At 37.2% G+C, this 12,021-nt stretch overlaps 2 protein-coding genes across 2 annotated transcripts; both read right to left on the bottom strand.

The window, feature by feature from the left end:
- Positions 1-822: 822 nt before the first annotated feature.
- Positions 823-7,495, bottom strand: LOC133019138 (protein NipSnap homolog 2-like). The gene is made up of 10 exons (XM_061085507.1): positions 7,279-7,495; positions 5,849-5,976; positions 5,686-5,731; positions 5,484-5,578; positions 4,747-4,817; positions 3,979-4,119; positions 3,827-3,858; positions 3,212-3,306; positions 2,708-2,791; positions 823-2,015 (listed from the first exon to the last, which is right to left on the bottom strand). Exons 1-10 carry the CDS (start codon positions 7,368-7,370, stop codon positions 1,951-1,953), a joined length of 849 nt encoding a protein of 282 aa, XP_060941490.1. The 5' UTR covers positions 7,371-7,495; the 3' UTR covers positions 823-1,950.
- Positions 7,496-8,443: 948 nt separating this feature from the next.
- Positions 8,444-11,710, bottom strand: mrps17 (mitochondrial ribosomal protein S17). Its single transcript, XM_061086043.1, has 3 exons — positions 11,632-11,710; positions 9,756-9,899; positions 8,444-9,023 (listed from the first exon to the last, which is right to left on the bottom strand). Exons 2-3 carry the CDS (start codon positions 9,876-9,878, stop codon positions 8,700-8,702), a joined length of 447 nt encoding a protein of 148 aa, XP_060942026.1. The 5' UTR covers positions 9,879-9,899; positions 11,632-11,710; the 3' UTR covers positions 8,444-8,699.
- Between the last annotated feature and the right edge of the window lie 311 nt (positions 11,711-12,021).

The raw sequence follows: 12,021 nt of genomic DNA, 5'->3' as shown, positions 1-12,021 counted from the left end.
TGTTATATTATATACTATATATACTGTACTATTGTTACATACTGTCTAACAATAACATTACCATCATATCATCAGTACTATTACCATCATCTTGCCACTGCACCTTATATACCTATTTATCTTGTGTTTCTGTTTTTATTCTTTCTACCTCAATATTTTTTATTTTATTGTATTGTATTGTATTTATTTGTATTCAAATATACCGGTTGCTATGACGACTTAATTTCCCTTCGGGGATGAATAAAGTAATCTATCTATATATCTATCTATCTAACACTCAAGACGCAGCTGGTGGGGAAATTTGTGCTTTTTGATTCAAACTATTGGTCAATTATCAAAAATGAACTCATAGTCTCTGCTCAGGAGCACTGGCTGGTTTGTGGTTGCTGCCTATAGAAGTGAAACTGACGCATACAGCAAGGGTCAGAAAAAAACCCTCCAGCCATGACTGATTTCTGATGTGAGGAAGTGAGCTGCAGCTTCATGTGGTTCAATCCTGGATCTGAACTTGTTAGTGGATGAAGTTTGTCTTTAAAGCTTAAAAGCCTTTTAGGCATAAAGGCTGTGCTAAGTCAGGTGTGGTTGTATAAAGAGAGACAGTCACTGGTCCCAGTGGATGAGTCGAACACAGGACTTTCCCAAACATTATTATTTTTAGACTTGAATAACCAACTATTTTCGGGGTATTTTCACCTTTCAGCTGCAGTTTGGTTCCCTCTAAGCAACTAAACTATTTGATCCAGTTTTTTTTCTGACAGAGCTGAAGTCAGGATGTACAGGAGTCATTTAACACAAACCATGAAAGAATAAAGAGAACTGGACTTTTAGATTTTCATCAGAACTTTAATTCAATATGAACAACTAATCTTAACGAGCACTGCATTTCACTTCGACCATATCTCTGGCTTGGTTCATAAGCCCACTATGTATATCTACGATCTGACCATGAAACAAAAACCATGAACCTCAGCAAACAATCATCCGCTTGGCATTAATCCATTGCTTGATATAGGGAAAGGCCAAACTAGCCAGTGAACAGGAGTTTGAACTGTGGAGACTGATCAGATCTGGTGAAATCAAAAAGACTTGAATCATTTTAATAAATCACGTTTTCCACCCTCGCCACAACTGAAAGTCACAGGGTGGCTTGATGTTTATGTTGGAGATGTGGTCAGATTAACAGTGGAGGCACAAACAGAGAAAACGTCTCCTGGCTCTGCACAACATAACCTCAAAATCTGGACACTTGAAAAAGAAAACGAAACAACTGGCGCACACAGTAATCAGTTGTGTAACACACTAACTCTAACAATCAGTGTTACTAGTCATACAACACTGATTTGTAAACAACACACTCCTGTTTTTTAAGCTGAACATCTGTTACTTTTAACTAGACTCATCCCGTTTATATTGACGGTGAAGTACCGGAGGCAGTTTGATTTTATCTTGGAGTGCAACAGGGCTTGTACCAAGTCAGGCTACGTATACATTTTGTGAAACATGTACTTATGAAGATGACCAGCATTACAACTGCTCAACCGATTGAGTCACTTCTCTTCCCTCACACTCAAACACTGGTGAGTATTTTCTTGGGATCATCGTAAAAAGAAAAAAACACAAATAAGACAATAAATTATAATAATGGAGACTTTTTAGATGGAGGATCGTGTCAGATTAGACCCATTGAATGAATTGATGATCAGTAACCCAGTAACTTCAGTAACAAACAGTTTTAGACTATTAAATCAATTCAAGCGCATCATCAAAATCAGACATTCTAGGCCCACACAGGAAAAGAAGAGCAAAGAAAAAAAGGAAACAAAAACTGAAACAGCGTGTTGATGTCACATGCACATCCCTGGCAGTGCACGCTCCGACGGCTGGATACGCTCTCTACAGATCTGTGGGTGGTAGTTGTAGTGGCTGCTGAGAGGTTTTCTCTCTGTCTGGTTACTTCAAGGGTGAAGTCTTCATTGGAATCATTATCCTGGACTCCATGTGCTGAATAAGAGGGACTGTGGATGAGGAGGAAACAACACGATTAGCAACAAACCTCTATGTCATGCTTAGAAAATCATCACAGAAGAAATTACATTGCACTATAAATTGCATATGTTCATATTTCATTTTATCATAGGAATAATATGAGAATCCTGTATTGCACCAACTAGTCTGGACTTAAGCTCACTCCGATGAATGGAAAGTCGTGTCCAGACTTCTTCTCACCATATTTGTCATTTGAGTAGTGAGACACAATATCTGAGTATTTTATACCGAGAGCTAAGTCTTCAGTTTTGAGTAAAAACCACAGGAGAAATATCAGAATCCCTTTTAGTAAAACGCGCCGTGATGCAAATAAAATACAAAACAGGATTTTCTTAACTGTTTAAAAATATTGTAGAAAAAACAAAGCACTGTAAAAAACAAGAACAGGCCTATGTTTGAAAATGCCATTCCAGTTATTTTCTGATAAAATAAGAATATCACAACATAGTAAATATGTACAAGATCATAATGTAAAAGAGGCAAACTGATGTTTAATACAGTAAACTCTGATCCACTCTTACTGGTCTTCACACATGCAACACGATAACCTCTATAACAAATGTTGTTGTTCAAAAATTACAATTTCAACTCATGAAACAAAAGAAATTTGCAACATTATGTAAAAATGCTGCACAGTGTTATGAAAGAGTAAAGAACTCACCTGTGTAATAAACAACCTCGTCCCAGCCTTCACGTTGCCACGCTAAGTTTCTGGTGACTTCTCTGGACTGGAGGTCTTTGTAAGCTGAAAAAAAAAAAATATTTCTTGACTTTGCAATAACCATTTTCATTTCGTGCAATTTCAATAACATATATGTACCTTAAATTTCACTTTTATATTCTGCTTAAATTGTATTTATGATTTTCTAGTGTCATATTCGTATGTGTTTATATTGTTTATTTATTACAGGTAGATGCATCTGTTTTTTCTGTCCCCAAAGAAAATGTCCCCATAGTGGGACTACTAATTGTATCTTATCTTAGAAAATCACTTAACTTTTCACTTTAAATTATCAAGGTCATTTCCATGACCTAAAGGTAGATTATACATTTTCTGAATAGTCAAACTGATAGAAAAATGGATCAAATGTGGGACATTAAATCCAGTGAACATGTAAGTACGTGTAATACAGTCGAGTGTATTAAACTCATAAATGCTGCTCACCCCATAAATGATGAACCGTGTACAGACTTCCTATCTGAGAGAAGAAGCCTCCCACTGCCTCGTGGTTCTGCTGGCGAATGTCAATAGCTCGCGCCCTGCAGAGCACCAAAGACTTGTGTTAAACACGAGGTAACATTTTTTTATTGTACTTATTAATCCACTTGTATGAATTTGTAGGTTTTCAGATTTAAATGAAACTGACATTCACCAATATCCCAATAATTTCTTTAGAAATTAGGGCATGAAATGTTGACGTTGCAACCTCAGAATGGTTCAAAATGTTTCAGCAAATTGGGTTTAATTACATTAACAGGCAAATTTCACATAATCACTATTGAGTTAATCAAATACACATACATATCAAATCCAGGGTAACAAGGTCAATTATGCCTGAGATTTACAAATGAAGTGCGATACATGTAGTCATGCTCAGGAGTCATGCATAGGTTTTGTTGTCAGAAAGTACCGTTGACTCATATTCATCTGCTACAATCTGTGAAACCAATAAAATAGTGACGAGTTTTAAAAATGGTAAATACAGTGATAATGGTAGTTCCATAACTGTGAAAGTGCATGTACAATCAAATGAAAAACATTTAGAAGGTTAAGTCTTACCAGTTGTTTCCCCACTCAATCATCGTTCCAGGCTGAAAAAAGAAATTGAAGAGGCGAGAGATGAGGAAAATAAGTTGTCGGACTGTTCGCTACTGCAATAGAAAGGAACATGTGTTTATCTGAGGCTGGTGGATGTAGGAGAACAGATTTACCCTGAGTTGGTACGATCTCAGCTCGTAGATGTTGGGCCCTGAACGAGGCTGAGGTTCGTTCCAGAAACTGAACTCCAGCAGCAACTGGTTCCTCCGAGACAGCAGCATCTTCCCCCTCTCTGTCCTGTAGTCAGTAAAGACCTACAGCAACGACAAACAGGAACCCGTTTACATCATAGACTGTATATAAGGGTTTACATTAATCCAGCTCAGATCACAAACCCCCCTGGGAAAAATAAAAATGAATGTGTTTGATTGAAATACATGAGGACATACTTCCATGAGATGTCGAAAAGCCAGAGTGTTTTAAATCTGTCTGTTTTTTTATTAATTACATCTTAATTTAAATACTTAGATTCCAGTAATGAGGTTCATCAACATGTCCTAGACACCTGAAACAGTTTTAAATTCATTTTTATTTACCAATGTTGTGCTTGTTTTCATTCTGAAGAATTATTAATTTCTTAAAGTTTAAGGAAACACTCAGAAAACAAAACATAAAATCCAGGACCATTAAAGATGAATACACCATATGGATCAGACAGGATTGGGTCCATTAAAAACACTAAACCCAATTTTCAGTGCACATTTCTGTAAGTGAGTTTTGAAGACAATTATACCAAAATTAGAGTCACGACAAACAGCTGAACAATCTCAGAACGAGAACACAGGAACTGAAAGGGTTTAATTTGATGGGTGCACTGTCAGAGGAGGTTGCCTGCAGATCACCAGCCGTCTGTTAACTGAACTAATCCCAGCACCTGTTACCTTGTTCTGCCTGAGCTTGTTCATGACTTCAGTGAGAGCCGGGTATCCTCCACGATATCTCCATAAGTGAACTAGAGTAGAAGGAGCAGAAGAGCCAAGAGTTTTGCAGCCCTTAAATAGATCTGTGTGTCTGAAATTATTTGGGCAGGATATTCTTTTCTGTAGAGGACTGTTGTGATTCAACCATGAATCTCTGGTCAATTTCCAACAGAAAATCAGATACCAACACTTACGTCTTGTTACAAGTAACATTCTCAGGGATTCTAATGGATTAATTTGTCAACATTGGAATTGAAATTGCATGTCTGGTGTTCTATTCTATATAGTGTTCTATTGTTTTTAGTGAATAATACATAGCCACTGTTGCTTTTCATGTGTTTAAATAGCTTTATAAAAAAGTGTGTGTTAAGTAAATGGGATTAATGTTCTGTTTTTTTGTGGTATTGAGAAATTTCATGGAATCGGTATCGACTACTAAATCTTTGTTTTCATGGCATCAATAGATTCAATGAATAAATCAATCCCAAAAATTTTTCTTTACATTATTTAATTTTTCCTACAGAGAGGATGCTGTGTTTATGAAAAATGGCACAAAACAAAATCTCTCAAAGAAAAATACTATATCCTGTGTGCATGTCTTATAAATATTGGATTATCGTAACTGAGGTTTCTTTATTGCAGCTATTTGAGAGTGTGATTAATGTAAACATGACACGGAACCTAATGCGTGGTCTTACCTGCCTGGTCCTGTTCTCCATACCATGTGTTCCAGGTGCCCACCAGCTCACAGGGGTATTCAGGGTTAGCGTGAATAGAAGGCAGGACGTCCTCACTGAGGATTCACACATGAAAATAAATACATACTGTCAGTACAGTTTATAAATCCAGAACCTTGACCAGACAACTGCAGGAAGTTGGTTTAGGAACAAGGATTCTTACCAAAGTGCATTGTAATCATCAAGGCATTCAGGCTTGACATTGTGAACTGCAGGAAAACAAGAAAATCTGAGTTGGTATTTAGGCATCTAGAAGATTTCCCAAGATCAACCTCATGGGGGAAATGTTTTGTATTTTTAAAGTGACAGTCATCTTGTTCACATACACTGTATTTTGTACAGATTGTTGTCTTCTTTCTTGGCGAGCAGATGAGAGTGAGCGTCTTTTCTGGGGTCGACCTTTCTCACAAACAGAGACTTGAACCAGCTGTCCTCACGCAGAACTGTAAAGGTCCTGTGGTGAAACACAAAGGATAGAAGTTGCAACCTGCACTGCGTCTACGACACAATAAAGAAATAAAACACAAAGCAGCAACAACAGGAAAGTCTGTTATAGTACGTATAATCGTGAAAGCTATTTGGCTCCTCATTGCAATGTTGTCCTGTTTCTTTAATTGTACCTGTTCTGATGGGAACTAACTGTGAGGACCTGATGTCCGTTGTTCAAGCTTAAAAGCAAACTGAACTTTTTTATTTACTTATTTTTGAGGCAGATAATTAGTCACAATATACATGTTTATTCCTCGAATGTGTTTAACAATATTAGCTCAATGCACATTTATTCAAATTGATGTATATGCCAGCTCAGTATAGAAAGAATTACTGCCCATGATCAATACTCTGCAGGAGTATAGTCTGCACTGATTTCTGTGGTTCAGAGTTCACACAGAGCTCAGAATCACATTTTTATATAAATCACCAAACAGATGAGTTATGAAATTATGTTGTGATCAAATATAGATTGTGCACATGGTTAAGGATTTTAAAAACCTTCCAGCATAAAAAATACAGATTATAAAACTTTACTTCTGCACCTGTGACATGTGTTTGCTTGCAAAGATACCATATGAAGTAATGAGGCTGTAAGCTGAACATAATGCCCATAACAGGAGGATCAGTGGACGTGTCACACAGGAGCAGTGTTCAATTCCCTGCTGCTAAACTTTATTTAAACTAATACCTGCAGTTGGTGTGCTTTAAAAAATAATATATATATATATATATAAGTGTATATATTTATTATATATATTTGAAAATTTGGCAGCTGAAGTAAAACTAACTCAGTATTTCACTTGTTAAAGTTTTGTTATTGCAGTCGAATGGAGGTTCACCTGCTGCAGCATGAAACCACACACACACACACACACACACACACACACACACACAATAAAAACACTTCCCTGCAGAGACTTGCATGTTGACCTTGACGTTTGAGACACACACACACTTGTCATGTTGTGTTATTGTTGAACGTGGCCGCTGTAAACCTTCTTTTCCTGTCACAATGAAGAAGTAAATAACTTTCTGACCCTGGAGGCTGACAGTTAGCATTAGCATTAGCTGGGGGCGGGTTAGCAGGTTATGAGGCTAGCTTCAGCTAACTCCGCTGCACGCTCAACAGGACGGGGCCCATGTAGCATTAGCTTAGCCACCTAGCATGTCGGACTTTTTTTTTGTGTGTCATTGACTCAAACCGTGTTTATTTTGCAGTCTCACGGCTGCAGTGCTCATTTCCCCGGCGTGTGCAACCTCTCACCTGGCTGCCACAGCGACGCGTCCGCCGGCATGGAGCCCGGGGGTGGTGCGAGTGAGGCCGCAGCCGACTCGCTGCAGGACGCGGGTGGCCATCTTTACTGGGATGACTGGTGGAGGAAGGTTGACCCGGGTCAGAGAGCAGGCTGGACTGGGTCAAAGAGAAGGTTTGTCCCGGGTCAGAGAGAAGGCTGGACCCGTGTTAGAGAGCAGGCTGGTCCTGGGTCAGAGAGCAGACTGGACCCGTGTTAGAGGGCAGGCTGGTACCGGGTCAGAGAGCAGGCTGGTACCGGGTCAGTCACCTGTGGGTGATCAGAATCTCTGGAGCACTGATGGTGATTATACTTATAAATAAAACTTTTTATTCTACACAAAGTCCATGAACATGTATATAGTCTATAGTATAAAGTCTATAAACACATATTTATACATGTGTACATGTTATAATTATTATATTACTATTATTATATATACTGTTGCTGCCATTATTACTATATACTGCTATTATATTGGTATAATTACTATCATATATAAATATGTATTATGTTATATTATATACTATATATACTGTACTATTGTTATATACTGTGTAACAATAACATTATCATCATATCATCAGTACTATTACCATCATCTTGCCACTGCACCTTATCTACCTATTTATCTTGTGTTCTGTTTTTATTCTTTCTACCTCAATATTTTTTATTTTATTCTATTGTATTTTATTGTATTCAAATATACCGGCTGCTATGACGACTTAATTTCCTTTCGGGGATGAATGAAGTAATCTATCTATCTATCTATCTAATAACTATATTTACTTGGACAATAATAGTAAATTGTTAACCTGACTAAGACACTGAATATGAAGGTCACAACAATAGTCAGAATAAGCAGTAATCCCACTATCAATTCAGTGTGTGTACTAAATAAATCACTTTTGTACTCAAAAATCACAATTTGTCTCATTGGGCTGAACAAGCTGTAAATGTAAATAGCTCATGTAAATATAATCAAAATAATGTATTTTTCAGAGAAACATCAATAGTTAAATTATTGGTCTCCATGTAAACAGAGAAGATTTAACAAGGACATGTAAGGAATCAGAGCACTTTCTGAATTAACATCTGTAACAGAACACAAAGTAAAAACAGCACCAATCACTGATGTTGATAAAAAAAAAGTGTGTTTTGTTTTATTGTCTTTCAAAACCCCATCTTTAGTCTGTGAGCAGAAATGCATATGTGTTGTTTTGTTATGTTTTATTGTGTAACTTCCATCTACCTGAGCAGGCAGCATGTACACTATATTCAGGCCCTCTTACTTCATATATTATATGACAAGATTATTGTTTTAAAGATTAATATTTACACGAACACCTGAAACATTGAACTAACATTAACACAGACAAGAACATAGTTTCTATCACGGTGCTGGAGTTGCCGGTGGCTGGGATTCGGTTCCACTGGCGGCAGCAGAGATGTTCAGCTCCTGCAGTTTTTCCGATAACGTTGTCTGTCCTTCCGGGTCGAGTGCGAGGTCAGTCAGCGGCTCCAGGAACTCGTCTCCTGCTACACTCTTCCCTGTCAGCGGGTCGACCACCCGACCCACTTTATACACTATCTCAGCCAGTTCGTGCTTCACGTGTTTGGACCTGGCCTCGGGCAGAGCCTTGAGGAGGACGATATCTCCCACGGTGCACTGTCGCAAAGCATCATGGGCAAAGTAGGTCTTCCTCTTGTTGTAGAACTACGGGGCAGAAAAGACATCGTTAGACTTGTTTAAATACGTAATATTTGTTTCTACACCATAAAGTTGTGTCTTTCGTGTTCCATTTCCTTATTATATGAAACTGAGAAGAGATCAACAAGGGTTTGGCACTACTTGCTACAAGAGGAAAATAGTCTTATTGAATTTAGGATTGGATCCGGTGTTATAAATCCTTTCTAATCAAGTACCAATAATATAATTTCATGATTAATATTCAAACAAAGTGTAGTTTTTAAGGTAAAACGTGTTTATGAGTGTTATTTCTATTCTATGTCTGTTAATCTATGGGCTGAGACACAGTAGAAGTCGTATTATCAGTATTATTAGTAGGAGGTGTTGAGAGGTAATTATGTTTTCATACTGGTGATATTGTAGTATTGTAGAGTGGTAATTAACTCCGTACTTTCAATAAAAAGAGTGATCATTTAAAAGCTGCAGTTTGTGTTTACCCTCATTAACTTTATCTTTTACTACATTAGTTGGATTAGCTGAAACATTTAAATGTGACAAATTAGCAGGAATAGCAGCAATTTTGGGGGGGAAGGAAAATACTCCTTAACCTGCTGTGAGCAAGTGATGGGTATTTATGAAACAGAATAAAGTAAAAGATAAGTATAACAGATAAACAATCAGATTAAGTCTTTCCTTGTTTGGGAAGTAACAACCATGTCACCAGTCCTTCCTGTGTATAAGCAGTGAATGAAGACTCACCTTGAGCAGGTAAGGATCCAGCACCAGGCGTGTGACTCTCACTTTAGCAGTTTTGGCCATCTTGGTCCCGATGACTCTGCCGATTATCCACTTGGCGTGGACCGACGCCTGCTTGACCGACATTCTGGAAAACCCTTTGTAACCCTGTAGTACAGAAGACAAAGAAAACCAGGCGATCAGCTGAGGGTGTTGGATGTTATGAGATAACAGTAACTGGCTAATGACTCTATCCAGTTCTGAAAGAAGTACTGTAATCCGATCCTTTAAAATAACCAATATCAAAATATAAAAGTACTCCATTACAAGTAGGGACGGGAATCGGCAGGGACCTCCCGATACGATACTATCACGATACTTAGGTGGCGATACGATATGTATTGCGATTCTGTGGGTATTGCGATTCGATATTATGATTTCCTGCGATTTCTTTTGGTTATTTCTTTTTTTTAAATACTGGACCATGGAAAAAAGTTGAATCATACCTTCAAATACAACACAGTCAAATTCACTTTGAACTTTACAAGTTTTATTTCAAATATTAACATTAACTTAATGACTGCCTAGCAGCCAATGAAGAAAATAAATAAAAATGTGCCCTATTATTGTATAGTCCCTGTCAACTGCACACAAACTGACAGATTAAGAAATGTATGCCACTTAGGCTACTTTTAAACAATAAATTAAAGGTAAATTACATAGAATGAATAAAAGTTTATTTAGAATATAAACTTTGAAATAAACAAAAAGTAGGCTATGCTTCATTGTTGTTTGCATGTAGGCGATGCAATGCTAGTGCTTGGGTATGTTTAGATTCTTGTGCAAAAACAAGAGCTGGTCAACTTGCTCCCTCCATATATCCCCCGCTATAAACCAATAAATAGGTTTTTTTTGGAGGCAGCATGGCGATTTAAAATCGTCATACACAAGAATCGCGATTTGTAACTGAATCGATTTTTTCCCCCGTCCCTAATTACAAGTACATGGCCTGCATTTAAAATCCTTAAAGTACTGAAGAAGAATCTGTGAACGTTTTCACACTGCATTGGAATGACAGTATTATAGAGCACGTGTGGTTATTAGATTGTTAATACTGAAGCATCACTGTGTTCACGGCCTTTAACTGTTGCTTCTGCTTGAGGAGGAAACGATTTTTAACAAGTTCAGAGGATTCCAGCCGAAGAGTCAAAAAAAAAAAATCTGAGGGCTCACGACAGGATCAACACAAGAGAGGGAGAAATACAGTTTAAACACATATTTCTGGTGCAGTTTATGGACTTTTTTCTAAAATTATTGTAAAGTATGTTATCTTTTAACATTTGTTATCCTTTGGGTCAAACGTTATTACAGAGAAGTTAAGAAAGTAAAAGTATTTTAGGTGAAACCAATAACAACACAGATTTCTGAAACGTAAATCTCAGGATAATCCAACATCACCATATTTGTTTGGTAAAATCTTGACTGAATAGTGACTCCTGACGCTACCTCTTAAAATGAATATAATGAAGTAGAAGTTATCATTATATACTAGTAAAATGGAAATGTTCCAGTACAAGTACACTTAAATGGAATACTTTGGAGTAAGTATACTGTGTTATTCTCCACCACTGCCTCTATTAGATCTGGGATTTAAAAACTAAACCTTAAAACGAACATTATTATATTACCTGTAGTATCTCGAGTATAAAGCAGAGACATTTCTGTACATTTTGAAATAACGTTGTGTCAGAACTGTTATGAATGAAGAGAAAACCAACAGCAACATTTAGCTTCACAGACACGATCACTGACAAACTGCGGCTACAAGCTGCAAATACTGTAAATCACATGAACACAGACGAGAAGATAAATTAATATACACGTAAGAAAATCTACTCACCAACAACAGAATGTAGGACAAACGCTAAAAGGTCAAAATCCCTCAGTGAAGCTTCTCCTCCATGCTGCGACCGCTCGGCCTGTTTTGATGACGTCAACTACGGCCACCTGCAAGGTACAATAAGGAGCGAAGCTTAAAGCGGGTTCTTCATTTTGGCGTTTCTTAAAATAAAGTTGAAACTTAATTTAAGTTAAACTTGTGATTTTAAAGTGAATTGATGCATCTAGACGACATCTCATGTTATTTGTAAAAATTTGTAACTGGTAGACAAAGGAATTAGACCTGTAAATATATTAAATATATAAACCATATTGATATTATATATCATTTTATACAATAATATTGTCTTTTGCACGCTCTGTCTACATATTCTTACACTCATAGTATATT

This window comes from Limanda limanda, chromosome 14, assembly GCF_963576545.1.
Source record: "Limanda limanda chromosome 14, fLimLim1.1, whole genome shotgun sequence".
Lineage (NCBI taxonomy): Eukaryota > Metazoa > Chordata > Actinopteri > Pleuronectiformes > Pleuronectidae > Limanda > Limanda limanda.
The sequence above is the reverse complement of the archived record's forward strand: the minus strand, read 5'-3'. Positions and strand labels throughout refer to the sequence as shown.

Coding starts and splice junctions, on each gene's coding strand:
- LOC133019138 (XM_061085507.1), bottom strand. CDS start 7,370: ATGGCCACCCGCGTCCTGCAGCGAGTCGGCTGCGGCCTCACTCGCACC. Junction 5,977..7,278: donor CGCGTCGCTGTGGCAGCCAG/GTGAGAGGTTGC, acceptor GTTTCACCACAG/GACCTTTACAGTTCTGCGTG. Junction 5,579..5,685: donor GATGATTACAATGCACTTTG/GTAAGAATCCTT, acceptor GTGAATCCTCAG/TGAGGACGTCCTGCCTTCTA.
- mrps17 (XM_061086043.1), bottom strand. CDS start 9,878: ATGTCGGTCAAGCAGGCGTCGGTCCACGCCAAGTGGATAATCGGCAGA. Junction 9,024..9,755: donor TGGATCCTTACCTGCTCAAG/GTGAGTCTTCAT, acceptor TCTGCCCCGTAG/TTCTACAACAAGAGGAAGAC.